We start from the raw sequence: 26086 nt of genomic DNA, 5'->3' as shown, positions 1-26086 counted from the left end.
ACGTAGCCAGGGGGGAGGGCCATGGGGCCCGGGCCCCCCCCCCCCCCCCCCCCCCCCCCCCCAAAATCTTCCATTTTGCTGGGACCTCTTCTCCCCCCTCCCCCCCCATACAACATTTTGTCATGGGCGGGCCGCCCCTAAAACAAAATCCTGGCTACGTGCCTGGTGAGTTGTGCCATAATTGATTGTTCCAGTTGTAAAAGTTGCCGACTTCGGAACTTAGGCGACCAGTATTGGTTTTTCTAGAATTCTGGCAATCGGGAACCTGGATGAGGCGATGCTCGAACAATCTGTTCGCCGGCGTAGTAGACAGCAGAATGCGGTAAATCCTGGGCAAGGAACGAGAAAGAAAGCGACAAAAAAACTGAGAAAGAAAGTAGACGAAGGCTATGTTTCGCTGCGACAAGTTGAAGTTGCTCGAGCGCTTGTCAACTTTATTTAATTTTGTTCATGCGCGATTCCGGTGTTTTTCTATGAAGTAAGAGAAAATAACAAGCTACGAACCTTGCAGGTTATGTTTTGCTGCTTCTTTGTGCATATAAAGGCGTCGTCAGCAATATGGGCTCATCGGGACTACCAGCTGGGACCGCCGATGTCCGCTTCTATGCCACGCCATTCGGAAGCGGCCAAATGCATGGGACCTTTCTCTCTAGATTATTATATTAACTCTATGATCTTGACAGAAAGGTTTGTGGATTGTGCTTTGTGTCGGGTGAGGAACCTTTTTGCTGGAACTAATGCTGAAAAGTGGTTACGTAAAGACGGCTCTATGGCACTACTGCTGCTGCAATAAGACGACGAATGCCTCCAACATGGTACGACAATGTTGGTTTCGATTTCTACAGGGTGAAACAAGGAGACGCCAGGCTCTCTAAATCGACCGCAAAATTCGGTTTTGTTAACTTATCGCGCTACGACTTTGTGCAGCGTTGCCCACAGATGGTGCATTTTTTTTTGTAAAATTTGCGAAGAGCGAACTTACCTGAGGAGAAGTAAAGAAAGAAAAAGGCTTAGCTCCTATGGAAGCGCAGCGACACTACCGGTCTGCGAACAACACGGTGCTGTTTCGCACGGGAGACAAGAGATGGCACAACAAACGCCGCTAACGAACGAGCATACGGCGCCAAGAGCAGGCCTTTTTAGCAGACAATCTTTTCGACCCAAAAGCAGCGCGTGTTCCGCAGGCGGCGACAGTCGCAGAAACAAAAAAGACAGGCACGGTAACAGCAAGGAACTGCAGCTCCTTGTCTGCAAAAGGGCCGGCTCTCGGCGTCGTCTGCTCGTTCGTTGGTGGCAGTTGGCGTCGCGACCGCTTGCGCCATCTCTTGTCTCCCGTGCGAAACGGCGCCGTGTTGTTTGCAGACCGGTGGCGTCGCTGCGTTTCCATAGGAGCTAAGCCTTTTTCTCTCTTTACTTTTTCCTCAGGTAAGCTCGCTCTTTGCAAATTTTACAAAAAAAATTCACCATCTGTGGGCAACGCTGCACAAAGTCGTAGTGCGATAGGTGAAGAAACCGAATTTTCCAGTCAATTTAAAGAGCCTGGCGTCTCCTTGTTTCACCCTGTAGTCTAACCTAGAGTGACGCCAGGTGTGAAAAGGCCTATTCAACATTGGATTGCAAAAACAACTGCATGTCTTAAAGAAAGTTCCATGACAATGGCATCACACGGAACCTAATTAATTAAGATTTAACAAGTGATGGTGCTCTGCAGCATCTAGAGGGAAAGCGCTTATTGTAGAAACCATGCAGGGACTCTGGGTTCACTCCCCACCTCTGCCCGTTTCGATCTGGATGAGCACTGCATCGGCATGTGGTCACGTATCTCTACTGCATTATGCATGATACAAGTCCCTAGGCTAGCATTTCTACTACAATTGCTAAATGGACCTTTTGCAGAAACATCGGTTTGGGATTAAGTAAATTTGATACCCTCTCCCTTCTGGCTGAACAGAGGGAAGATGATTTTTTTGTGTCAACTTCGGGGCCGAAGATAACCCACGATGGGGATTTGGGGGAGCCGTATCTAGGTCACAGCTACTCAATTCGCGACTCCAGTAAACTATATGCATGGTGCGCGCTGGTCAGGCACAATGGTGGACAAAAGGAGCTCGTTTTCTTCGTTCAGCATGCTGATTACCATAAACTTCTTGAACTGCAGCATAGAATCGGTGTTTCATATCAAAGCAAAGCAATTTTTTGACGTTTTTTTTTGGTACGTAGGAATGATGCAGCAGAAGCGTAAAAATAATTACTGGAAACAATGTTTCTACGCTGTCTACGAGAACTAAGGCGCGATAGCAGACGACAGAGTCAAAACGACCTCTTCTCTTGAGCTTCTTAGCGTTGCCGCTATGCGGCATTGATTTCGCTGAGTCGCCTTTTGGGTGGGGAACAAGTGAGAGACATTGTGCGTGCATTGCTTTCTAGCCACTTGATCTCGAACCCAGTCGCGTGTCTAGGGGGCAGCACATATTTGGCAAAAGGCGAATTTCTCATTTAGAGCTCTATGGTGTAAGCCAATGCCATGCCAAACCTCAAAGGCAGGCTAGCCTTAGGCTGTCTAAATACAAACACGAAATTTGTTTTCTATTTTGAAAGCATAGCAACCACCAAAGCGCGTTAACCTAAGCCTCGTCCCCTCCCTTCTCTCCCCGTTAAACTGGGCATTGAGGAGGCTGCGACGTCACGAAAGAAAGCCCGTCGCCCCTTTGCAGAAGGGCGCGGAGGTGACGTGGTGACGTGCTTGAAATGGGCCAATCAGAGCGCCAGAATTTTCCCCCATGTGTACTCCACGGGATGTGGGTACCCGGAGAGGTGTGGGCCTTGCTTCGGGTCCGAGTATGGTCATTACGCAACCCGCGATTGTGAAGAGGCGCTATGTTGATATTAAGAAGACTTCTAACTAGTACAACTGTTCGACTAATCTTCATCCGTATACATTTATTAGTTTCGGTTTCGATTTGAAGTTTGCTTCCCAGCTAAACATTATTGAACATATTTTCAAGAAGTTAACTAGTACCCTCGGTACAGTTTGCTACCACGAGTTACCGCCTTTTGAAAAAAAAATATATTTTTAGGAAATGTTTTGACTGTAAACAGATATTGTTATTAATTGTTATTCAGTTTGAAATCCACAGTTATGCCTAAAACGAGCCAAAGCAAGCCAGCAGGTGCTGTGTGTGACTGTTGAAGACGCACGCCGGCGCACGCAACGCAGGTTGAAAATTTCGAACTTGTGGAGTGCACTTCGCAAACTTTACGTGGTGTTAACCGCGAAGGAAGCTGAACACAACTTGGATCCCTGGTGTGCCCGCCGAAGCTGTTCTTCCCCTGTGCGGACTAGCCGACGGCGCAAGCAGTGCTCGCAGTGGGGTTGGCCAAGATGAAGAACGAAGACGACAAGTTTCACTCGGGCTCAGACAGATCTGACCGATCGCGCTCGTCCAGCCACTCCAAAAAGTTCCGGATGAACGAGGGCGACTGGCTGTGCGCCGATTCCCAGTGAGTGCCGATGTCCGCACCCGCTTGGCGACGTCGCCGCGGCTAGGCCTACCGCGCTGCTTCTGAGTTCGCCGGTCTACGTCAAAGACTCCGATCTTTGGCGGAAAAAAAAGCATTACAGTGTCGTGGCATTGGCGGCCGAGACAGGTTGTCTGTGAAGCACGTTGTGGCCTCATTCAGGAATACTGCGGCAAAGCCTACCGCAGCTGCGGAGGTGCGAGAGGTTCAAAACGCGCACTCGCGCACGGCCCTTCCGAGAGCCACGCGCTGTCCTCTTACCACAACTAAAGGCTGCCCCTATCCGACAAGAATATTATTGCGTTTTAAGGCGATAGCTTTACGGGCGACACTTTGCTGATACTTAGAGCTCGTGGGCTGTCGTCGACGCTATGAAAAACCCTTCTCTCCCCTTTTAGTGCGAGGAAAGGGAAGTCGGGACTTCCCGTCGGCCCTACCGCGCGAAAAGAGCGAAGAGGGCAGCCTTGGCGTCCCGCCAAGAATGGCGCGACAAGGGGAGAACGTGCCTGTCGTGTGCTTGAAACAGTTGTTTCCAAACATTCCTTGCATTATGCGAAATCCCACTTTGGCGACATCCAGTTGCTATGCGCAATGTTGGATGGTTTTAGAAACTTCCACCGCGCTTACCCACTTCACAGATCACCGAGCACAGGTGGCGGTCGTCAGTGGCATTCACAACAGCTATAAGAATTAACCACATCGCATTCTTTTCACTGCAAAAATAAACTACGCGTTGATAAAACGCTCAGTCTCCGCCCAAAAGTTAGCGCTAGTGGTGAGAACCGGATGCCAAGGTTTCAGAACTAACGGTTATATTATTTAATAGTTAGAAGTTACTATCGGCAGCTGACGCCATCCATCTCCATCCACCCGTGGGCCTCGTCAGCCGCCATTTCCCTTATAAAAATTTTTGAAAATCGCTTATAACTCTTGAATTAGATAACGGCAAGCACTGACACTTTGGCATTTGGTCCAGACCGCTAGTGCGACGTTTTGGGTGGAGTCTAATCGTTCAATGATACATAGTTCTTTTGTTTGTCTTTTGTGTATGGTGAGAGAAACGGTAACATTTTCCCAGAGACACCCTGTGCACAGAGGAAACTGAGGCAGGGCCTTATTTCTTCTACACTTTTGACTGCCAATATTAAGAGAGTGCAGAATCCGCAACCTCATCGTCACCCGGGCTCCGAGCTTAGTGAGAAAACAACTTGAATTGTTTCCCCTAAAAGTGTGTGCAACTTTTGAGAGGAGCTTTAGGGTTCTGGAGTGCTCCTGTACTTTGCTCGGCTGCTCGGCCCTTGCAGGCCACAGCAGCACTGAGTAGCGCAAGGTACTCAGTGCCAAGGGACAAGACAACGTCTCTCGGTACGTCGTCTCGTCTGGGAGACAGTTTTGCTCTAAAGGGTGGCCAAGGCCGAATACGCAGCCCAGTCTCCCTTCTGGAACGTCTGTGTGAGGCGAGGTTTTGGCTTAGTTTTCATTCTCTTCGCCCGGTTCTGATTCTGTCAATGTTTCTAAGTTGCGAGAGTTCTGATAATATGGCAAACTAAACTTTTCCTTTCTTCGGCAGATTTGATCTGCGAATGTTAAGCAAGAGCTTTTCTCTTCAGAGGAAGAGACCCAATTTTTTAAATACAGAATATGTGTGCTTTCAAGTTCACTTTAACGGGTGTCTCTGCTACAGTCACTGGCGGCTTAAAAGAAGGGAAGAGCGTGGGTTACTACATTTTCATTTCTTGCTTTGTGGTGTGTTCTTTGGCATTCTTTCCGACTTCAGCTGTAGTCTCGTTGGTTCAGAAACGATAATGAGGTGCCCAAGATTCACTAAGTCTTCCATTTCTTTAGCCGTCGCTCACTATAGATGGCAAAAATTTCCAGTTAATGGTTTAACTTCTTGGGGTACTCTAAGAACTGCTTTGTTTTTACAATTTTATTTTAAAGGTCCCGATTCATTTTGCAAAAAATTGTGGCAGATACTGTTTACGTGGCATTGGCCCAAGCTAAGTGTGAAAGCCCGTTTGCTGCGTGGAAGATGCTGATGGAGGTCTCTGCGTGGCGTCTTGTTTCAGGTGCGGAAATGTGAACTTTGCTCGAAGAAGCAGCTGCAACCGTTGTGGAAAGGGTGAGCTAGACTCGTTTCTCGGTTTACCCGACGATGCTTTACAGAGCGGAGGTATCGCGAGCGAATTCTTCTTTTCAGTAATGTGTACGGTTCCCACTTACTACGAACCGGGGAGTGGCGAAGTACCGGATGCAAGAAAGCTAACATTAATTTCGCATTCCCATCTTCACACTCTCAAAGGGGTTTGAGCTCACCTTTCCAGTTGAAATTCGAAGCGCGGCCATTGGTACGGCGAGAACCTTTCCAAAAGCCGAGAATGGTTTTGGAGCAAATGGAGAAAATTTGCCGTAATTTTAGTCGAAGCTAAAACAACCTGGTTGCCGATACTCTGTTCAGTGCTCGAAACTTTCGGCTTCATTGTGTTAGAACTCGCACGCTTCGCCTTCTTGCATGTGATCTTCCAAATATTGCGGGGGAATGTGTGAGGAATCGGCGCATTGGTGTCCTTCCTTTCTTGAGGGAAATCTCTTCCCGTAAAGCTTGGGTTTTTTTTATTCAGAGGCAGCTTCGGTTTTTGGTGTGCCCCGGTTCCGACGATACCGGCTTAGGGGTTATCTTTCTGGGTTATTCGGTATTTACCGAAAGCACAAAACCCTGGTGATAATCCAGTTCAATCGCATACGCGTTTCCTCGCAATTGCGCGATCTATAATTAAAAAATGATCGTACATAAATGTTTTTCGTCGCTTTTACTTTGCACTACGGAACTGCTTCTCGTCAAATCCGGAACTGCATTGAGTTTTCGCAGGTTAATTCCCGGAGCTCAGAAGGCAGGTTTGTTTTGAAGCAGTTTTCTCGTGGACTTGCCTTAACCCCTTCCTTACTAATTACGAGTGTCACTCGTGCCATCCCTTACTGACCCTAAAGCCCAAACACGAGTGCGACTCGCGTTTCGGTTTTGGCACTTGTTTAGTGTGCTCTCTGGCAGGTGGCAAAACCACCCCTGTCGCTTCATTTACCTTGGGCAGTTTGCTCGCTTGTTTTGCTGTTTGACAGAGAGAAAATGCTCCATGTAGCCAAAGGAAAAAGAGAAGTCGCTCGTGAACGTTCACGCTAAAACTACTTGGCTTTGGCGCGGAGGTCCGCTTTAGTCGACAGAGACATACAAAACCTTTTTGAAAGATATTAATGCTGAGGCATATGTATTGACGAATCCTTCGGCCTTTCCGATTGTTAGTAATCGGATGATAGTTTGACGGGCAGTGTGATGAAAACAGTGTGAATCCTGCAAGCATGCCATGAACTTCTGTGTCTGCACGTCAATGAGACTCAGATCGGACGTCCCAAATATAACAGCGCAAGTAGGGAATCCACACAAACACACATCACCGCAGGCCAGAATAAACAATCACACTTCGGGACACATTCACATCAGACAAGACACTCACACAGCGCTGACTCACAACTCAATCTCTATTTTAGCACTTCTTTTTCTTTTACGCCTTTTCTATATATTCATGAAAGTTGGCTTCTTTTTCTTTACATCCCATTAAATGATACTCATGTGAGCTAATAAGATAAGCTAATTCTTTTCCTGATAAAGTGAGCGATGGAGTGCTTACACATTTGTCGTCATCCCTGGCAATATTTTCTGCTTCCACTATCTCCCTAGTCAGTTGGCTACCGCTTCTGCCCAGCACTGTACACCTCTCTAGATGTGCCGCACATCCGCAATCACGTCAATGTAGGCCTAAATGTCCTGAGTTGGCTCTACTTATGTTGTTGCTATGCCGTGTTTGTGTCGATTCCCTACTTGCGCTGTTATATTTGAGACATGGAAAACCAACTTGCCCAAGCCGCCATATGTCCAGAAGTCCCAACTTAGAGCAAGATATGACACCTGGAAGTCTAGGAAATTCTTTTGTCTCATTTTAATGCAAAGTGTCCATTTAAAATTAAGTTTAGCTGCACTTTCCTAGAAGAAAAAACAAGTAGGCAAGGGGTTAAAAGGGCGCAGAACTCAGAAAAAACGTTCTTTGTTAATTGCCCGAATAGGGCACGTATGTTACAAAATAAACTCTCACCAAAAATTAATTTTTTGCCAACAATACTTATGTTGGGAGACATAATTTGAGTGAGGAGCGATTCCGAAGCACACTTCTATTTCGGCACGTCGCAATACTCACGATGAGTCTCTTGACCCACGTTCCGTTTCACTTTGCGATTTACTGTGGTGGACGGTACGAGCCGTCCCGGCCAATATAGCTCGATCACCGTAGCATGTGACTGCGCTTTCAGAACATCGCCGTGCCCCCACTTCAAGGTCACACGACGATGATGCAGCAATGAATGCGGTCATTCATAATTCGAAACGGAGTATAAATGTTGCTCCGATATATGGTCAATTTATGTCGTTCAACCATGCGCCTTATTGCGAACACCGAGATCTAGAAATTACTGATGAACTTGACATTCGACGACCGTGAAAACAAGGAAGTTGCTGTTCCGAATGAACAGAGTTTAAAGCAAGGCGGCCGAAAAGAGTGACTTTGGGGTGCAAGGTCGAGGTACCGCCACACAGTATCGTGTCTTCAAAAGTACAATATGAGAAATATGTCATAGGTCGGAGGTGCACATACGTCCATTGACTTTTGTTAATAAAATGTGCGTATTTTATAGATAAATATTCTTCACAGAGCATGCTACAGTTTTACTAAGATCAAAACTTGCGTACAAAATGCTGCAAAAAAAAAAAAAGAAAAAATTGCACTTGATGAGTTGACCTTGAACTTTGGGTTGTGGCGGGCGCAGAAAAAGCGGAACTCCTGTCCAAGCGCAAGCTGGGCCACGAGATTGGCAAGGCTGCCGCCGAAAAGAGCCGGGGCCTCTTCAGTGCCGACGACTGGCAGTGCGGCAGGTGAGTGGCCCATCACTCTAGTGTAAGAGACGTGTCCCCGGCCAACCCATGTACTGCATTTCCAAATGGGGAAGGGCTTTGCATAGCCACTTCATCGCTTAGCTTTTTTTTCCTTTGTAGTGCTGAAGAACAGACAAAATCCCTTCCACATCCGAAATCAGCTGGATTCAACGTCGTAAAACCTTAAAAAGAAGGCGAGCATTTATTAGATACAAGAAAAGCAATAGTGATAGGCATTTGCAAAGGTTATCTGAGGTAGTGCAGGAATACAAGCTGAACGTAAGAAGTGAAAGGCCCAATACTTCCAAAAGCTCAATGATTGTATGAAAACTGACTCTACACTTTTTTGAAACTATTAAAAGTTGTGGGTTGGATCCCGTAGGAATCACCGAAATTGTGCGAAATGACCGGGTAATATCAGACAATAGAGAGAAAGTGCCATGTTTAAAAAATTCTGATGACACCTAAGCACTTATGAGTTAAGAATGCGAGAGCATTAATGTTGTTCTGCTTCCTTAGTTCGTCTGCGGTGTACTGGCGTGGACAGCCACGTTTCGCTACTGCCGAGGTTGCGGCCACGGACTGCCGTAGAATACCGGGCAAGCGCCCACTCAAACTTCACAGATAATCACAAAAAATGGAGGATGGGTGCTTGTCTGGTCATCAGTTTTACATATAAATGTACTGTGTGTATTTTCTCAAATCTTACAAATTTGGGGATGGGTGCTTAATGTGGAATGGGCGGATGCGTGGTATTCTACGGTATATAGATGCTTCAGGCGCTGCCATGTTCCTTGGCACCAAGAAGAGCAGAAGTGGCCGCAGCGCCGCTGGCCTGGCTCGCTGGTGACTGCTGCGCCGCTGGGAGTGCGAAGCTTGGCGCAGCGTGTGCTGAAATCACGTCTCCCCTCATCATTATCATCGCCCTAGCTGCGGGTACCGGCTGACGACACGAGACCTCAAAGAGTAACGTTAGGCCTAACGTCGGGCTGGCTCCTCAGCAACGATGACGCCGTTGCTATGGGGCCACATGACGCATCGCATCCTATGGGAATTTAGGTGCCATTTCGCTCAGCTAATAGAAATTTACGTGCCGTTTTTCACTGCTACAGACAACGCCAGCTTCGCTCTATGGGACAATTAATGTTTTTGCAATAAAGGGATGCTGAACCGAAATTTTGAGCGCATAAAACAAGGTTGGAGAGATAGGCAGGACGCTCCAAAACCCCAAAACATCACTCATACAGCAATATCTTTAACGGATCGTTGTATTTTTGGAAAAGAAGTGCGCGATTGAACACGGCCGACGAGACATGTCACGTCATGATTCTCATTCCCCCTCCTTCCTGGTACTTCCCGTCGAGCTGGTGAATCGAAGCGAGGAGGAGACAAGCGAGGCCGCTTCTCCTCATTCTCAAATTCTCCCGGAGGACAATGACGTCAAAGACCTTGTTTGATCGTGCCCTTCTTTTCCAAAGTACGGCCATCCGTTTGAGATATCAATGTATGAGTGATATCTAGTAGTTCGTAGTGTCCCATTCAATGCTTCAGCAACCTTATTTTGCGAAATTCAAATTTTGGTTTAGTGTCCCTTTAAAACTGCGTGATTCCCGCCACCGCTACTGGGGCGCATGTCTCCTGAGAACCACCTGGCGTCGTGGCGCTTCTCTTTCTTTTTGACGCAAAATGTGTGTTATACAGCCTTTTCTATGAAAACAGTGTAATGAATGAGGGTCATAACGAGCATCATGAACAAGTGACACTCTTTGAGTGTCACAGACATTAAAGGGACACTGACACCCCCCAAAAGTCTGCCCAATCAATATTTTGCTGCAGCGCCATCACAGGTATTTTTAACTTAAAAAAAAACAACAAAAAAACACAACTGCTTGAAGTAGAAGCCGAAACTGGACTGGGGATGAAGAAGAAATATAGAGGAAGAGAGAGGTGGCAAAAGTCACGTGGCTGTGCAACCTTTATTTTCCCTGAACATATTTGCAGCTTTTTAGAAGCCACAAAAAATGGGTATCGTTTTTATTCTATTTTTATTATTCTGTGTGTGTTTTCGATGACCTGCGACTGATTATATTTGGTGATTGTATCTAAACCATAGAAAACGGCACGTGACAACGGAGAAGAGAGTGAGCATGACTCAAACCGTCCAGTCCTCAATAGGCAGTTTTCAGGCTGAAAGAAAATGAATTTCGAGTCGCGAATTGTTTTCTTTGTAGTTCGGCTCTCAAATGTGATGTACAAATAAAAACCTTGGCGAGTATAACTACCCTGTCAGTGTCTTTTTAAGACTTCCTGAGTTTCTCAGTGCATAACCATAGTGCTACGAGCGTAGCAGGGGTGGATGGCTAAATGTTTGAATGCAAAAGTGCCGGCGAAAGTGGCAAATATTGGATGAGAGTGTTCACGAACCAGTAAAAATTAAGTAAATAAAAAATAATAAAATAAAACAATGCAAAGAAAATAAAGTTAAAATAATAAAACAAAATACTGCAAACAAGATAATAGAGTTAAAATGAAAAACAAATATTAGGAACAAGATAATAAAGTAAAATAAATATGAGTGAAAAAATAAAGAATGTAGATAGTAAAAATGAATGAAAAATCTAGCACTGACACTGTAGTTTTTGTCAGCATGATCAAAACTGTATAATATTTTGCTCCGGTGTGTGTGAAAAGGCGTCTCCTGGCTCGAGCTTGTCTTGGCTTTAATCTGTGCTAGGGCGACGTTTGTTCTTTGCTTTTTATTTGTGTGTTTTTCGTGATCATCTGTGGCACCAGGACCGGCACGCTGCTATGTGCGGGACCGCTTCAAACGTGCAAGTTCTGGACCCATTAGCTAGTCGCTTTTCGAGGCATCCATCGGGCAATGCAGGAGGCTTGTAGTGCACACACAACAGGATGTGCACATGAAGGTGAAGGATGCTAAAAATCCTTTCCAGAATGTTGCTAGGGTCAGTTTACTTACAACGTAGGCCAAGGTCGTCGTAAAACGTCATATGTTTTCCAGAAACGTAGAAACTTGCACATGGAAAACTCGTCACTGATTAAAAGTGCCACGTGAAAAAGTATGCATCCATGGCAGAAGACAGAAAAATAGTTGCATCATCCTTCCTCAACTTTCGGACACGCCGAAAGGATGCACAGAATCGCCAGGGCTTCAGAGCAGTGTTCTCCCGTCCGCAGGTGCGGGAACGTGAACTGGGCCCGGCGGCAGTCATGCAACATGTGCAACGCCCCAAAGTTCGGAGAAGTGGAAGAGCGCACGGGTGAGCATGGCGGGTGGTCTCCCGTTGCAATGGGCATGCACGTGTACAATATTTGAAGGAGGCCTGTTGCATGTCAAGTGCAGCCCGTACCGGTTTGTTTGTCACTAAACGCTGCTTGCTTCATCGCTCATTAGGGACGTGTAGCGTTTTCTGCGAAGATCGCTCCTGCGGCGTCTTCCTCTTCTCGATTTCTTCGAGAGCATGTGGCACGAGCATGTAGGAGACACAGAGCTGGCAAGGCTAATCCTACCGCGTGTTGCTGCTTCGTCGTGCGGCAATGCATTACATTTTTGTATCGCATTTACATGTTAACTGCGCCGAACAATGTTTGGTGGCAAAAATACATACAATTGTTGTTATCACCAGTTGCAGTGACTGCCATCATTGCGGAGCACCCGCCAAAATACGCTACGATCCGGGGTCTGTACCTACTTCATGCGGCGCCGTTCGAATGGGTCGAATTGTAAACTCATGTAAATGGTCCATTCGGCGACACTCGCTCCACACCATGTAATTTCCCAAATTCACGAGTGTCTCTCTCGTTTTGCAGATTGAAAAATATTTATTGATTTAAGGGAAGCGTGTTTTCCACGGGGAATTTATTTGGCTAGCCGTTGTAACATTTTTACTAGGGATGGGCAAATATTCGGTTATTAAGAGTAGCCCATCGAATTCTGTTCTATTCGATATCCGCATCAAACCGAATTGAAGTATTCGACAACATCGAAATATTCGACAATATCGAATTATTCGCCCTTTCCGAATACTCTGGCTTGTTACACTTGAAATTAACAATTACAGTACTTTTCATACCAAATAAAGGCAAATAGGAAACTATAGTTTAAACATATCTTGTGGTATTTGTTGCTTGTACTATTCAAACTATTCGATTCAAAATTATTCGGCCAAAATCACTATTCGCTTCGATTTCGATTCGGACCTAAAATCCTCTATTCGCACGTACCTAATTCTTACCTTTTCTGACTCGGATGATTTCCAAGATGTGCTCAAAGCACACGACTTGGCCAAACTAACTTGTTTTTAGAAGTGTTCCTCTTGACATTGTATTCTCCTGCCCCCCTTTACTATGTAAAGCCCTAAAATGAGCAATTTAAAGCTAACAGAACTGAAACAGTGTGAAATGAAATGTGGAAGAAATTCTGTTTGGAGCGAGCGTGGCAGGATGGACACAAAGGGACGCGATTGCATAGTTTGCTGGAGGCCCGTCGTACCTGTGAATCTCCCGGCCTTCGGGTAGGCTGTTGCTTTGGCTTGACCTGGGCAATTTGCGTTGGCATGGTTTTGGTGGGAATCGGACCAAATGTAATCTGATAAAACGTGTAACCCCTTGGCTACTAATCACGAATGTCACTCGCGCCCTCCTGTACCATTCTAGCAGTACCATACAGTGAAGAACTACTGAGTGGACAGATCAGACTGTCGGCAAATAATAGGGAGAGTTACAAACGACACCTAGAGGTCAAATGAATGTTTCATTTTTTGTGCAAATTGCTGGTTTTAAATAAACTTTTGTGGTATATATTTTGAAAAAAAGAAAAAGTGACCTCAATGGGATAATGTGTTCAAACTTTTGATGTGATAGAACATGTTGAAAAATAAAGAGCCTGCACTGAAACCGCGTCTGTGAATTTCTCAGGCAGTGAGCAGGTCGTCGCTTGGTGTTGACCTGGGTGTTTTAGAGCGCAGCTCTTAGGCGCCTGTTTTTGGGTTGAGCGGCATCGGCGTCAACATACACGTGCGCGTTGCATAATGGGATGTTTCCCTGCTGAAGTTTGTGGGGAAAATTTCCCCGCTAAATTTAGCGGGAAAATTTTCCGCTAAGTTTAGCGGAAAACTTTCTGTGTTAACTTTAGTGGGTTAAGTTTCCCCGCTAAATTTAGCGGGGAAATTGACGTCATATAATCTCAGGACCAATTCAATTTCCCTGCTAAATTTAGCGGGGAAAATGACTCTCAGCACCAATTTAATTTCCCTGCTAAATTCAGCGGGGAAAATAACGTTACGACTTCGTGTCACGTCACCCATTAACAAATGCAGCAGCAGGAGGAAAGGAAGAGGAGGAGGGGCATACCTTCCCCTCCTCTTCAAGAGCTGCGCTCTAGTTTCGCATTACAGAGATATGTAAACGTCTTTCATTTTTTTTTATTATAGGGACCGGTTTTGGTGAGAATCGTGCCGGCATTTGGTGTGATAGGACACTTTGAGAAATAGGGAGCTTGCACCGAAGTTTACCACGTTTGCCGAGTTTTGTTTCTGCGAGTCTCAAAGTCTGCTGGCTTCTCAGGTCTCGGCGGTGGCTACAACGAACGCGAAGACGTGGAATACGTGGAGAGGGAGGAGTCTGACGGAGAGTACGACGACGTGAGTAGCCGGCCAAACTCGGCACGGATTGCGCTGTCTTCCACTTTCCAAAAGTCTTATTTCCTGAAGGGACGTTCGAGACAATTGTTTTTATCATTGTCTTTCCCGATTGCAAGAAGGTATTCTTAAGGGAACTTTGTGGCAAAGTGTCATTTGCTCATTTGCTGTAACAGTCTCAAAAGGGAAGAGGAAAATGAAAAACAAAATGTTTGCATCTTTTTGCATTTGTCTGGCTGTTCAAAAGACTCTCTGCAACACATGTCACTGTTAGGCACTGCATGTTTGGCACAAATAGTGCCAAACCACATCAGGTCTACTCTGCTACATTTTGTCAAAATTTTAGGGATTCAAGCCAACGCTTCGGCAAGCGTACAAGTGCTAACCGTACCTTGATATCAGAGGCGCCGCTACATTCCCAGATAGCCACGATAGTCCCATGCAGTTCTTTTTAACACTTTAAATTTTTTTTAGTCGCATCTATACGATTCAGTTTTTGCATCCAATAGTGACTGTGCCATGAATCATGTAAATTAACCGGAAACTGGGGTAATGAGAATGAAAAATTCGAAAGAGGCAAAAACGGTGGTTAGACAATGTATTATGTGTTCCTTCGTGGTGCTGTTGCACAGATGATTGTGGCAAGTGTTTGGTGCATCTGCGGCGCAAACATAGTCGTGTGTAGCGTCTCTGAAAGACCGCACTGCCAGGGCTTTCGAGAGGTTTTGCATTTGCTTTTACCGGTGAGGAATCTAGAGCTTTGTCATCTTCGTAATGATTCGAGACCAACACTTAAATGGGCGATGAGCACACGTATAGTTTTGTTTGTGTCTGTTACGTTTTGGCCTCTGTCTCTGGCTAGCAGGGTAACGCATGAGCACGAGCAGCTTTCAATACGCATTGACTCCCAAGCAGCACGCTGCAGTTTCTGTTGGCTCCAAATTTCTTAGTAAAGGGAAGGTCTGGCAATATTTTGTTAGTCACTGGCTTTCCACTTAATTGGTTTGACATATTAATGGACACGTCTGAACTAGTAACCCTCATAACAAGTCACAATAATTCCTTTCTCGCAAAGTTTTTAATTTTTAAATTTGGTCCAAGAGGCAGAAAGGCTCTACTGGCTACACTGAAAACTGGAATGTTGGTTTTGGCATAACCTCCATTTGAAGTTTTCTCGATAGATATCTTAATTTAGAGATTATAAATAGCGTGCGGGGAAGAGTAAAGCCCGGGTATTCCAAAAATGTCTTTAGTTTGGCTAGCTAAAAAGAAGTGCCACAGCTTGCGAGCGAGCACGCTGCACACACAAATCCCATTATTTTATGCGAGAGGAATTTGTTACGTAGAGGCATCACCGGTCGTTCTAGAAATTTCCTTCCAGATGAGTCGGGATGTTTGGGGCAAAAATGGTGTTTCGAAGTGTCTGAGGGTGTTTCTCGACCGCTCCAGTTTGGCAGAAGAAGGAAGAAAGCCCGAAGGGAGGTGGCGCCACAGTCTGCGGCCAAACCCAGCAGCCAGCCCCCCGCCAAGGTAGGTTTAGAGTATGCCCTTCCTCCTGGGGACTGTGTGTAAGCTTCCACAGTTTTAACAGGTGTGCCAGATTCATCCTCTGGTTTTGGTTGGTTTGAAAATCTGTGGTTACGATAGTACTGACCAGACTTGGCTAGCGGCAGATGTTTTTACCTCATTTTTGGGACTATATTCTGCATTCGGCGTATAGTCCACTGAAACAAATTTTGACGCAAGACAAAGAGTTTTTTTTCTTAGTTATTTTTTCTGCACTCGAGTCACAGTCTATACCGGGTGCATAAGTTGTACAAAATATTCTTGTACACTGAACACCTTTGCCTCAATCGTGCGGCCACCGCTGTGCAGACATTAATTTCTCATACCTCAGCAACTTGCGAAAAAGGGCAAAAACCAAATCGAAGCTGAAACTGTAGTTCTTCGGCTTTCCACGAGATCGTGCAATGTGTTCCTGCACGCAAAATTTGAATCTTGGTGGTGCGTGGAAATGGCAGATCACAGATGATTGATCCCCTGTGGCAGTGGTTCTGAAATAGGGGTTCGCAAAGGCATTCTAAGGGTCTGCAAATCCCTGCCTCGTCAGTCAAGCCCGGCAAAAAAAGTTGTCTTTTTTCAGATTGAGAAGAAACGTTCCAATATCCGGGTGAGTTTTCTCGTGTGTATGTCAATGAAAGCAGTCTACTTTACACTGACCCTTAGTTTATTACCGTTTATTATCACGATTTATTAAATCATCATAATTCACTTATACCTTTCCCTTCCCCTCACCACTAACGGGGTCCTCCATCATCTCCGCCGAACCACAAGGGGTCTGTGAAATAACAGTGGTTGAGAACCGCTGCCCTGTGGGCATGGTACGGAAAGTATTACAGTTAAACCTGAATGTAACGAACCTGTATACAACGAAATCCTCTATTTAACGAACTTTTTCAATTCCCCGACGCGATCTTCATAGAAGCGGTTGTATTTCTGAACCCCATGTAATGAAGCACTCGCACTGGATAACCTTGATTTAACAAACTCACTCCGCCGCAATCTCCATTTTTTTTCTTTTCGGACTCCGATAATTTGAACTTGTTCGATATTTCGGACCTAAAGGCGGAACTGTGACTTACCCCATTGAAATAGTGTATATTCACGACCAATGTTTAGGACAGCTTAAAGTTTGATTATTCGGACAAAATCGTTGCGAGCGATCAGCGGAAAAAACCATCGAGAAGCGGCCATTTTGAATTCTATGTTGGCTGCCAATGGATTGGCTTGGTTTGGCAGCGCTACTTGAGCACTCCTGAGTCCTACCGCTAGGTGACGCTATGCTAGCCCCTTTTTTTCCCATTTAGCTGCACGTCATCATCATCATCATGATCATTTTGCTTTGTTTTTCGTTCCTTCGCGTCGCCAGTCGCCATTTTGCGCTCGTGGATTTGTGCCTCTTGTCTCATTCGCATAACGCTGGCTTGGACGTCATAGCCCCATCTGTTCTTCTGCCGCCGCAATGTGTCATTAAGAAGCGCAGAAAGTATTCGACCGTAACTCTAGAAAAGAAGGCAGCGATTTTCACGCTAACAGAAAGTTGCCGAACGGAAACGGAGGCGTAACCCGAACAAGGCGTTATTTACAGCTTTTTTGAGCCCGCTTGGAAGTAATTAAGGCAAGTTTTTCAATCTGCTCATTTTTCGGACTGCTCTATTTTTCGGATGTTTTTTCGGTCCCTGCGAAGTCCGAATAATCGGTCAGTGACTGTACCTAAAATGGAGATATATTCTTCTCCAATTGCCACCAAAAACGAGCAGCTTTTGGTGTCTACCGCGAGAAAGGTCTTGGATGCCATCGATATATATCCGGCTCCCAGGACGACGACAGTGCTCTAAACGCTTTGGTGTCCTTTGAGCGCTGCGTGCTGCCTTCGCTCGCGCGCAAAGGTGAAACGCGAGTTTACAGGCTTCTTTTCCACTAAATAGATGACGTGGTGAGTTAGCCCACGTGGATTTTTATTTTTCGCTTTCTTTCCACGTGTCCTTTACGAGTTTTTCTGCGAAAACTGCATGTAACGAAATCCTCCATATAACGAATTATTGCAAACTTTTATCAATTTCGTTATATTCAGGTGTATTGGGCACGTTGTCATTGTGCGATTAAATCGCACAACCACCTCAAAGAGATCCCATGGCACTAGTATGTGACGACCCCCAAGTTGCAGCGGCATGACGTTGCCCTGTCCTTGGTATCCAGGAAGAAGAGGCGGGAGAGGAGGATGAGGAGGAGGAGGAGGGGGACGACGGTGACCTGTCCAAGTACGACCTGAGCGGCTGGGGGGAGGAAGAGGAGGGCGACTCCAAGGGCTCCTCCGGGGGCAGCTCCTCGTCCAGCTCCTCCTCCAGGCGCTCCTCACGCTCCTCGTCCGACGACAGGTCTTCCTCCCGCTCCAGGTGAGCCGACTTCACCGTGTCTCCCCTGGGGGCCGGTTGGACGGAGGGGAACTCTAAAGATCCCGGTCTGCAGCTTCACTCGCCTTTATCGGTCTGGTTCATGTGCGCGAGTTTCTAAAGCGTGGAACCCAACCCAAGCCAACCCAACCCAAAAGCTAGACTTGCTTATACTTCACTTGCGGCGCGACTTTCACACCTTTTCGTCAACGAGTTTCAACCATCCCGTTGCTTAGCGTTGTTGCTGCCAGGTGCCCAAGGCTCTACTCTTAAGACCCAGGAAATGTTTTTCACTCCTCTGGAAATGTGGAAACGGTCCACGACGGAGTAAAATGGCAGTGCCCGAGGTTCCCCACACCACGTCTAAAGCCGAGGGGAATTGCATTTCCTAACCATCATCATCGCCAATGTTTTGTCCATTTCTGCACGAGACAGCAAGGTGGCGGTGCCCACAAAACAGTCAAAGAATTGGGTGGTGATGCCTTAAACCAGGGGCTCTGAAACTGTCGGACTTGGAGGAATGCCTATCTCTCTGGACTGACAGCCGAGGAAGGCCTTCTAATTTCAGCTTGGATGGAGTGAAGCAATGCAGAGGTTTACAGACCTTATAAACGGTCTTGCAAATGTTGGGAACTTTTTGGCACATTGTAGTTATGCATCAAGAATGGCTCGGATCTTCTTAAATGGTGCTTACACTAGAACACACTACTTGGGGACAGGGGCAGTTGAGGGAGTTTGGGAGCTCGGGGAATTCGGGAGTGTACCCTGGGGGACCGCCAGGTTCCCAGCGATTGTTTTCGAGAATGCATGCTCCGAGTCTGAGCATAGTGTCGGTGGCTCTAGTTATGCAAAAGGGCTGTTGAAAGGGCAACTCCGCTCAATTTCGAAAATTTCGGGATTATGAGTGATTTCACATAAAAAAGCACTAATAAAAGGCACTACGTCATTGGCTTCGTGAAAAATGGGTTATATTTTGTGAAATCTTACTTCAAACTAGAGCAGAAACCTAAACCAAAACTACGGCTCTTTCGGGCAACATTGGCCTCGGGCCACCAAAAACACGGCTACCACGTGCAGTGATGCGATTGCTACGCCAAAGTGTGCCATAGTGCTTACCCTGCTTCATTCTGCTACATCCTGCGACATCCTGCTACATTTGACTGAATTGTGAGGAATTTATGCCAACATTGTGGCCAAAACTTAGTTTCATTTTAATAATACGGAAAGTTTAATAGCTCCGGCCTCGCTACCCGTCAAAGACGTAGCAATTTGTGAACTGTTAATAATCCCTCAAATAACATACTATTTGATTTGATTTCGTATCATGTTTTTTTCTGGCGGGTTAGTTCTGTTGAGTGTGCTTCCCACCGTGCACTGGTGTACAGTCAGACCCGTTTAAAACGAACCTACGTACAGCGAAATATTGTCGATATTGAACTCGCAGAAAATTTAAATAAGAATCCATGTAAAAAGTATGTTTTATAACGAACAACATATTGGCTATATCAACCCCCCCCCCCCCCCCCCCCCCTCGGGAAGGCTTCCAAAAACGCGCAAACAATCGTGTCCTAGCTTCTTCTTTCCCCCAAAAGAATAGTAGGAAAGAAGAAAAATTCCAAAAGCTGAAGCCACGAACAAAATTGAGCGAAGAGAAGCGATGCACGCTCAGAAAAAAAACACCTTTCATCCCAAAGCGGTTATCCACGAAGAGAAGGGATTCAGAAGGGGAGATAAACTAAACAAACAAAACTCTGCATACATGCAAAAAAAAAAAAATAGAAAATTCCAGCGCTTTGTTACAAGGTGGAAGGGAAGAGATGGGAAAGAAAGAGAAGCTCTTGCCTTACAACGAACGAATCGTGGTAGTTCGTTGTAAATGGTTTTTGCTATATCGAACTACTTGCGATATCGAACTGATCGTAGCGTTTCCTGCTGTTCGTTATAAACGGGTTTGACTGTACCACAGAGAAGCAATAACTGCGGAGTAGGCATAGCGATTTTGCGTGTCTTGCTTTGCTGCAGTGTACCCACGTGGTAAGGGTAATGCACTCCTCCAGAGCAAGACATGGCAATTTTTTAATAGAACTTTGGCTCGTATATATGATAGGCTGCGATATCCTGGCAGTATATTTTTCCAGTTCGAGATTTAGCAAGGATACTTCGATATTGCAAGATCTTTCTGGATTTTTTGTAGGTTCATTTTTTATGCCGACTTTTCTCTTTATTTTTTACATTCATGTAGGTGTGAGTAAATTGGAACTGAATTAGTAGGAGTAGTGGATTTATCTTTCACATGCCAATTTTTGTTATAAAACTCTGAATATAAAGTGTATTTGACATTCATAATCAAATTACTTTTTTTGTCTGAACCAAATAAAAAGTAGCAACGTTGATGACACTTAGCTCAATGTTGGCTACGCCAACGCCGTAGCCTCGGCCGCGCTGTTGATTGCGCTTCAGTTTGCCCGCTAGAGTCGGATGATTCCGGAAACTTGGCGTGTTTCAGTGTTTGCCGGAACGTTCAAGAAGCATTTAGATAGAACTAGCTCGTAATATTTTACTTGTGGTCTTCCTAGATGATACTGAAGAGGACTGGATTGTTCTTTCAAAATGAAAATGAAGTGGAGTTGCCCTTTAAGCAGCAGATTTAACGTGGTAAGAGACCAAAGCACGTCGCCGTTTCCCGTCTGCAGGTCGGCGTCGAGGGACTCGTCGTCGAGGCAGTCTGGCAGTGGGCCGGCGCCGGAAGCGAGGGCGGACCGATCGCGGCCCAGGGAAAGGTTTGCAGGGGACAAAGCTCTGTGGAGCCCGAGTTGGGTCTGGGATGCTTTGGGCAGCTCTTTGGTGCTCTGGGGCGCTCTGGGACGGAACTGGGGGGAGGGCGTGTATCAGTCGCGGGACCGAGGCGTTGTCGAAGTAATGGGCTCGGCAGTGCCCGCCGAGGCGCCCAAGGGAGCGGCATTCCTTTTTATTGCTTCGAAAACATTTTGAAGATTGGCCAACATATGGGTTCTTTAGGCATCCGCCAAGGCCTAAACCGGCAAATGCCCGCAGGTGAATCGTGAATCAACAACTGGCTGCATGTCCAAAGAACCCGCTGTGCCGACCCGAAACACGCCAGCTGGCGACCCTATTACTGGGGTTGAAAGTCGTTGAATTGCAACCACTAAATTACATTTAACCGGAAATAATTTAATTTGCAAACTATGTGGGGTGTGATCAAACTACAGTCATTCAATTACTGCAGTTGCGCCCACGTATGGATTGCTGCCACATCTTACGTGCCGTCAGGGGACGAAGAGGTGTGCACTTGGGAACCAGTGTCTCGCACACAAATCGCTAGCAAGTGGGATGAAAAACAAAATATTCCCATTTCCCTCATTATCGTGGCAAGGGTGGTGGCAACTCGGAATGTGATGCAGCGTTGAGTTGGATGCGATCGCAGCGCTGCCGGTATGGTGTTACGGCCGCTTTCAAATTGAAGTACAAGTACTTTTTAACACAATATGATGCCCTTTCATTCCCCTATGCACTGTTTGTTCTTTTTTTTTTTTTAAGCGGTATACATTGCTCTAGGTGTAATCGGGGGTGCATCAGTTATTTTAAAAAATACCTGCAAACATTGGATGAAGTCGAGTGACTATTTAACACAATCAACTTATAAGGCACTTGTTGACGAAGCATCATTTTGTGATATCAAATTAACAAGATCAAATTTGGAGAATGTACTTTAGAGTCGGGAGTCACACTTCCTTCGGAAAGTACCAGAAAAAAAAAAAAAAACTTCAAAGGCCGACGACCAGACCCGAGATTCTGCAAGGCAGAAGATCCTCCTCACCATGGGGGAGGAGGAAACAGGCAACGGTGGACAGGGTAGAAGGGGGGAGAGGAGGAAGCGGTGGAAAAGTGGAGAGCGCATACTGGTTGTCGGTCTTTAAGTCAAGTAGAAAGACATACTCGGAGATTGTGTTTCAAGTAAAGTACAAGCTTTCTAAACCTACTCTAAGTAATGCTTTAAGCAGTTCCCGACACTATTGATTAGAGTGAGATACGCAGCCGGTACTCGCGTCCATTGAGTCAGGAGACGTGTTCTGCCTCAGCGTTTCGCTGCCGGAGGGAACTGGAGTGAGAACCAAAAACCTGCCAGACATGTAACACATTTTTTGTTCTGATTTGTTATCATAAAGCAAGAACCGGCCACCGTAATGTTCAAAAAGATGACTCACAACAGGGAATTGCATTATGTCAGTGGGGGTTGTGCAATGGCATGGGCAATATGAATTTTGAGATCTATAGCATCTGTCCCTTGGGCAGTTTAGAAGTCGGTTAAGTAAACGAGATACTTTTCTCTCTTCGACTGTTGTTGTCCCCGACGAAGCGTGAATATTAAGGCGACAAACTGTCTATTACGGGGAACTTCTGCCCACAAAGAACTGCTTAATTTGGCAAACTCGTGCCCACGAAAGACCTTTTAAGTCAAATTCGATCAAAGTCGTCGATGGCAAAACGGCAGGGTCGGACTTCAAAGTCGCTCGCAAGAGTGACTGCTTGCAGTCACATGGGGTTTCTTTACACACTCATTAGTGGGGAACATTCCAGGTTGGGAAAAACGGCGCACTTTGCGTTTGAAACTTTCCAGCCAACATATTGAAAGAGAAGGTAGATCAACCAGTGACTGGAAGGGAACAGTAGGCTTCTGCGTGGCAGCCTGGTGTTCTGCCAACTCTGCCACACATGCAACAGTATGATACTTAATGATGTTTAGTGATATTCTGAAATATTGCGAACCTCTTTCAGGTTCTGCCAGGTTACAGTCAACAAAAAACTAACAATGCAGCATTGCATGCTGAAAAAAAAAAAAAAAAATAATGCACCGCATTGTTTTATTACAAGAGCGCATTGTGAGAGGGTACAGCGAATGCAAGAACGAAGAACATGTAGCAACATCCTGTAGCATGAACTAGTGCAGCTCTTGTGGAGAATTTTGAAAGTGAAACCAAAAGTGAAACCAATTATTTTGTTCTTGGCTTTCCTTTGGGTCACAAATTAAAAGTTGGCGCGCACTCCTTTTACAACCCATTTGACATACGTGGGGGGTGTGCTATCTTTTGGGAAGTGTTTGTTGGTGTATACTTTGTTATTTCTTGATGCCTCTTATAATGTATAATGCAAGAATTAAAAAATATTCGGGGTACAAATCATTGTCTGTTTCATGCTCAGCATTAGGATTAATGCTGGTTCTTTTCCAGCCGATTTTGTTTCGAGTAATACGGTGATTTCTTCTTAATATGGACACCTCCGTTCCCCGCAAAAATCGTGCATAATGTGAGTTGTCCATATTAATGAGACAAGAATACATGTATTTTTCGAGTTTGTCCTTGAAAATTTTGTTCGTATAGTGGGGGTATTCATATTAACGAGGTCTATATTATCGAGACATGACTGTAATACTTTATTTGCGCTTTTTCTGCCTCCGCAAAAATGTTCATCTTAGAGCGTCTGAATTCGTAGCTGAGCGGGAACTGTTCTCGGGCGCACGTAGGAACTCGCCAATGAGGGTGGCGCCACCTTTACGGCGTGGCAAGAAATTGTGCCAGTCTTGAATGCGCGAGGCAGAAATCAGCATTGGAAAGTGGCACAGAGAGATTGGGGCCGTGGCTCTGCCCAATTGCCTTGCAGGGACCGAGGCGGCCAATCGCAGCCCCGCAAGAACTGAAGCCCCGCCCACCCCAAAGCTCCGCCTACCCCTGCCTGTTCTGCGGATAACGCCGCCGCTTTTGGGGGCTCCTGGGGCCAGTCTTCCCCCGCAGGTTGGCCACACGATGGCGCCGGCAAGACGCACTCAGAATAAAGGGGAGTCTGACTGCGTCTCTTCACTCGGCAGCAGTTTGTGCGAGCGCAGTTTCTTCAGTGGCCGTCAGATTGTGGAGAAGCTGGGGGGACACTGCAGAGAACATACTAGTTAACTAAATCATTAACTAAAGTTCACTAGTCAAGTTTTTAATTAATGAAGAAAACATGTGGTTCCAATGAGGAACCTACTGATCATTGTCGGAAACCACTAGATCAACTCATTTTAGAAAGATATAAGACAGGTGCAGCATTTTACGGCGTTCTGAAAAAACACTTGATTTGGGCACGTTTCTAGGTTTCGGCTTTCTATCGGAGTGCATCTTTGTACCTGCGTCAGTGTGTCATCCTTCCTTCCATCCTACGAGGGAGGCGAGGGGGTGGCTTATCACCTCGGAGCAAACTTTCTTATCGGAGCAAAGATGCGCTCGAATAGGAAACTGAAATCTAGAAAAGGGTCCAAATTGAGCGTTTTCTTGGAACACCGTAAAATGCTGCACCTGCCTTATATCTTTCTAAAAATTAGTTTATATGTTTTTTTTTTTTATGATGCTCAAAAAGTTTTTCATTTGAGCCATGTTTTTATTTTCACTAATTAAAAAGATAATTGGTAAATTTTAGGTCATTCTTTAGATAATTAGTATGTTTTTCGCAATGTCTGTCGTCTGCCGTGGCTGGTAATCTGTGTCCGGAAAACATTTTTTTTTTTTATCAATTACCATATTTTTTAGCTATCTTTGAATCTTCGTTGGGTATGCACTGAAGTAATGACACTTTCAAATTGTTTACAATCTGAAATGCGTACTATACATTCGGTAGGGTCGTCCCATTATTGGATAGCCAGAATTAAGCTCAATTGAAAATTGTTTTGTGTGATTTAAAGGCAACCTATTTTTCTGTTTGGGATTCTGACTGGCAAAATTAGAATGAAACAGAAGTGAAAGCTGACCTTTAAGATGGGGATTATAACAGTACTGATTAAGAAAAGGTCGCTGGTAAACCTCACTTAAGTCAGATTTTTCAGCGACAGTGTACTTTGTTGAATGTGTTTTCAAAATTACTTTAGTGTCCCTCTAGGTGTGCTTCTTTTCTATTGTTTGGTTCTGTCAGTCCAAGTACTATTCCTCTATTTTGACTTTCAGTGTAGTCGCAAGGGCTAAGCCTTTGCCGTTCTCGAGCATTGTGTTTTTGTAGTTGGGATAAAAGTTGAATTGACCAATATGTGATTCGAAGAATGTGTGGCCTAATCAAACTATATTTGCATTTTTAATTTTATGTTCTCGGTTCAGCACTTTGAGATACCCTACAAAATGTCTGCCTGACGAACTTGATAAAAAAAAAAAATGTCTGCCCTGCTCATAATAAAAGTATACTCTTGCCAATGCAGCTTAAAGGGCGCGAGGGGTACAGTATTGCACTTGTAAAGCCGTTCATCACTTTGGCTATTCAATAAAAAGATGCCTTGCAGTGGTGACACATCTGACACCACAAATGTAGCAACAGCTCGGAGTTGAGGAAGAGGGAGAATGGCAGCATAAAGAGACTTTCTTCCCTATGCACCTGCTGCATGTAAAAACTGCTGCACTTGTCTGGCGCGAGAATTAGACCTTTTGGCTGCTGCATTTGTTCTACAGTTGTTGCCATGTTCCAGGGTTTGTCACAAACTGCTGTTTTACAAAAGGGCTGCTAAAGGCAGAGCCTTGAAACATAATAAAAGCTGTCTGGATCATGATTTGGTGTCATTGTTCGTCTTCCTGCGCGATCGTCAGGTTGCAGTGTAAAACGGGGCCTTACTAGCCTCGTAGCAACATTGGCTACCACTTTGAGGCACCGTGGAATATAAATATCCTAGCTAAGCAATGGGTTCCATGTCATGTTGCAACTTTGGGCTGCAAGAAAGCAGACTGACTGGTTCTCTTCTCAAAAAAGCCTTCCTCTTTCTGGTGTCGGTGTGCATACCACAGAGCAGATTTATTGCTGGATCTGGCAGGTTTTGTAGTAATTAAAAGAAAATCCTCGTCGGCCAAAATGTAGTAATTAAAAGAAAATCCTCGTCGCCAAAATGTAGTTATTAAAAGAAAAATGCGGACACCCGAGAAAATAAAGAAGAGCAGTGCCTGCGTGGG

The 26086-nt window shown here is 45.5% G+C and overlaps 1 protein-coding gene across 1 annotated transcript; it reads left to right on the top strand.

Annotated features, from left to right (window-relative positions):
• Window positions 1–2928: 2928 nt before the first annotated feature.
• LOC8041822 (zinc finger Ran-binding domain-containing protein 2) lies at window positions 2929–25692 on the top strand. The gene is made up of 9 exons (XM_029971572.3): window positions 2929–3501; window positions 5589–5641; window positions 8392–8497; window positions 11696–11778; window positions 14084–14160; window positions 15607–15687; window positions 17917–18113; window positions 20804–20890; window positions 23790–25692. Exons 1-9 carry the CDS (start codon window positions 3383–3385, stop codon window positions 23824–23826), a joined length of 840 nt encoding a protein of 279 aa, XP_029827432.2. The 5' UTR covers window positions 2929–3382; the 3' UTR covers window positions 23827–25692.
• Window positions 25693–26086: the final 394 nt, after the last annotated feature.

The sequence above is a fragment of the Ixodes scapularis genome, unplaced genomic scaffold (genome assembly GCF_016920785.2).
Source record: "Ixodes scapularis isolate PalLabHiFi unplaced genomic scaffold, ASM1692078v2 PGA_scaffold12__126_contigs__length_90152505, whole genome shotgun sequence".
In the NCBI taxonomy this organism is placed as follows: Eukaryota; Metazoa; Arthropoda; class Arachnida; order Ixodida; family Ixodidae; genus Ixodes; species Ixodes scapularis.
Note: the sequence above shows the minus strand (reverse complement) of the source record. Positions and strands in the feature narration are given on the sequence as shown.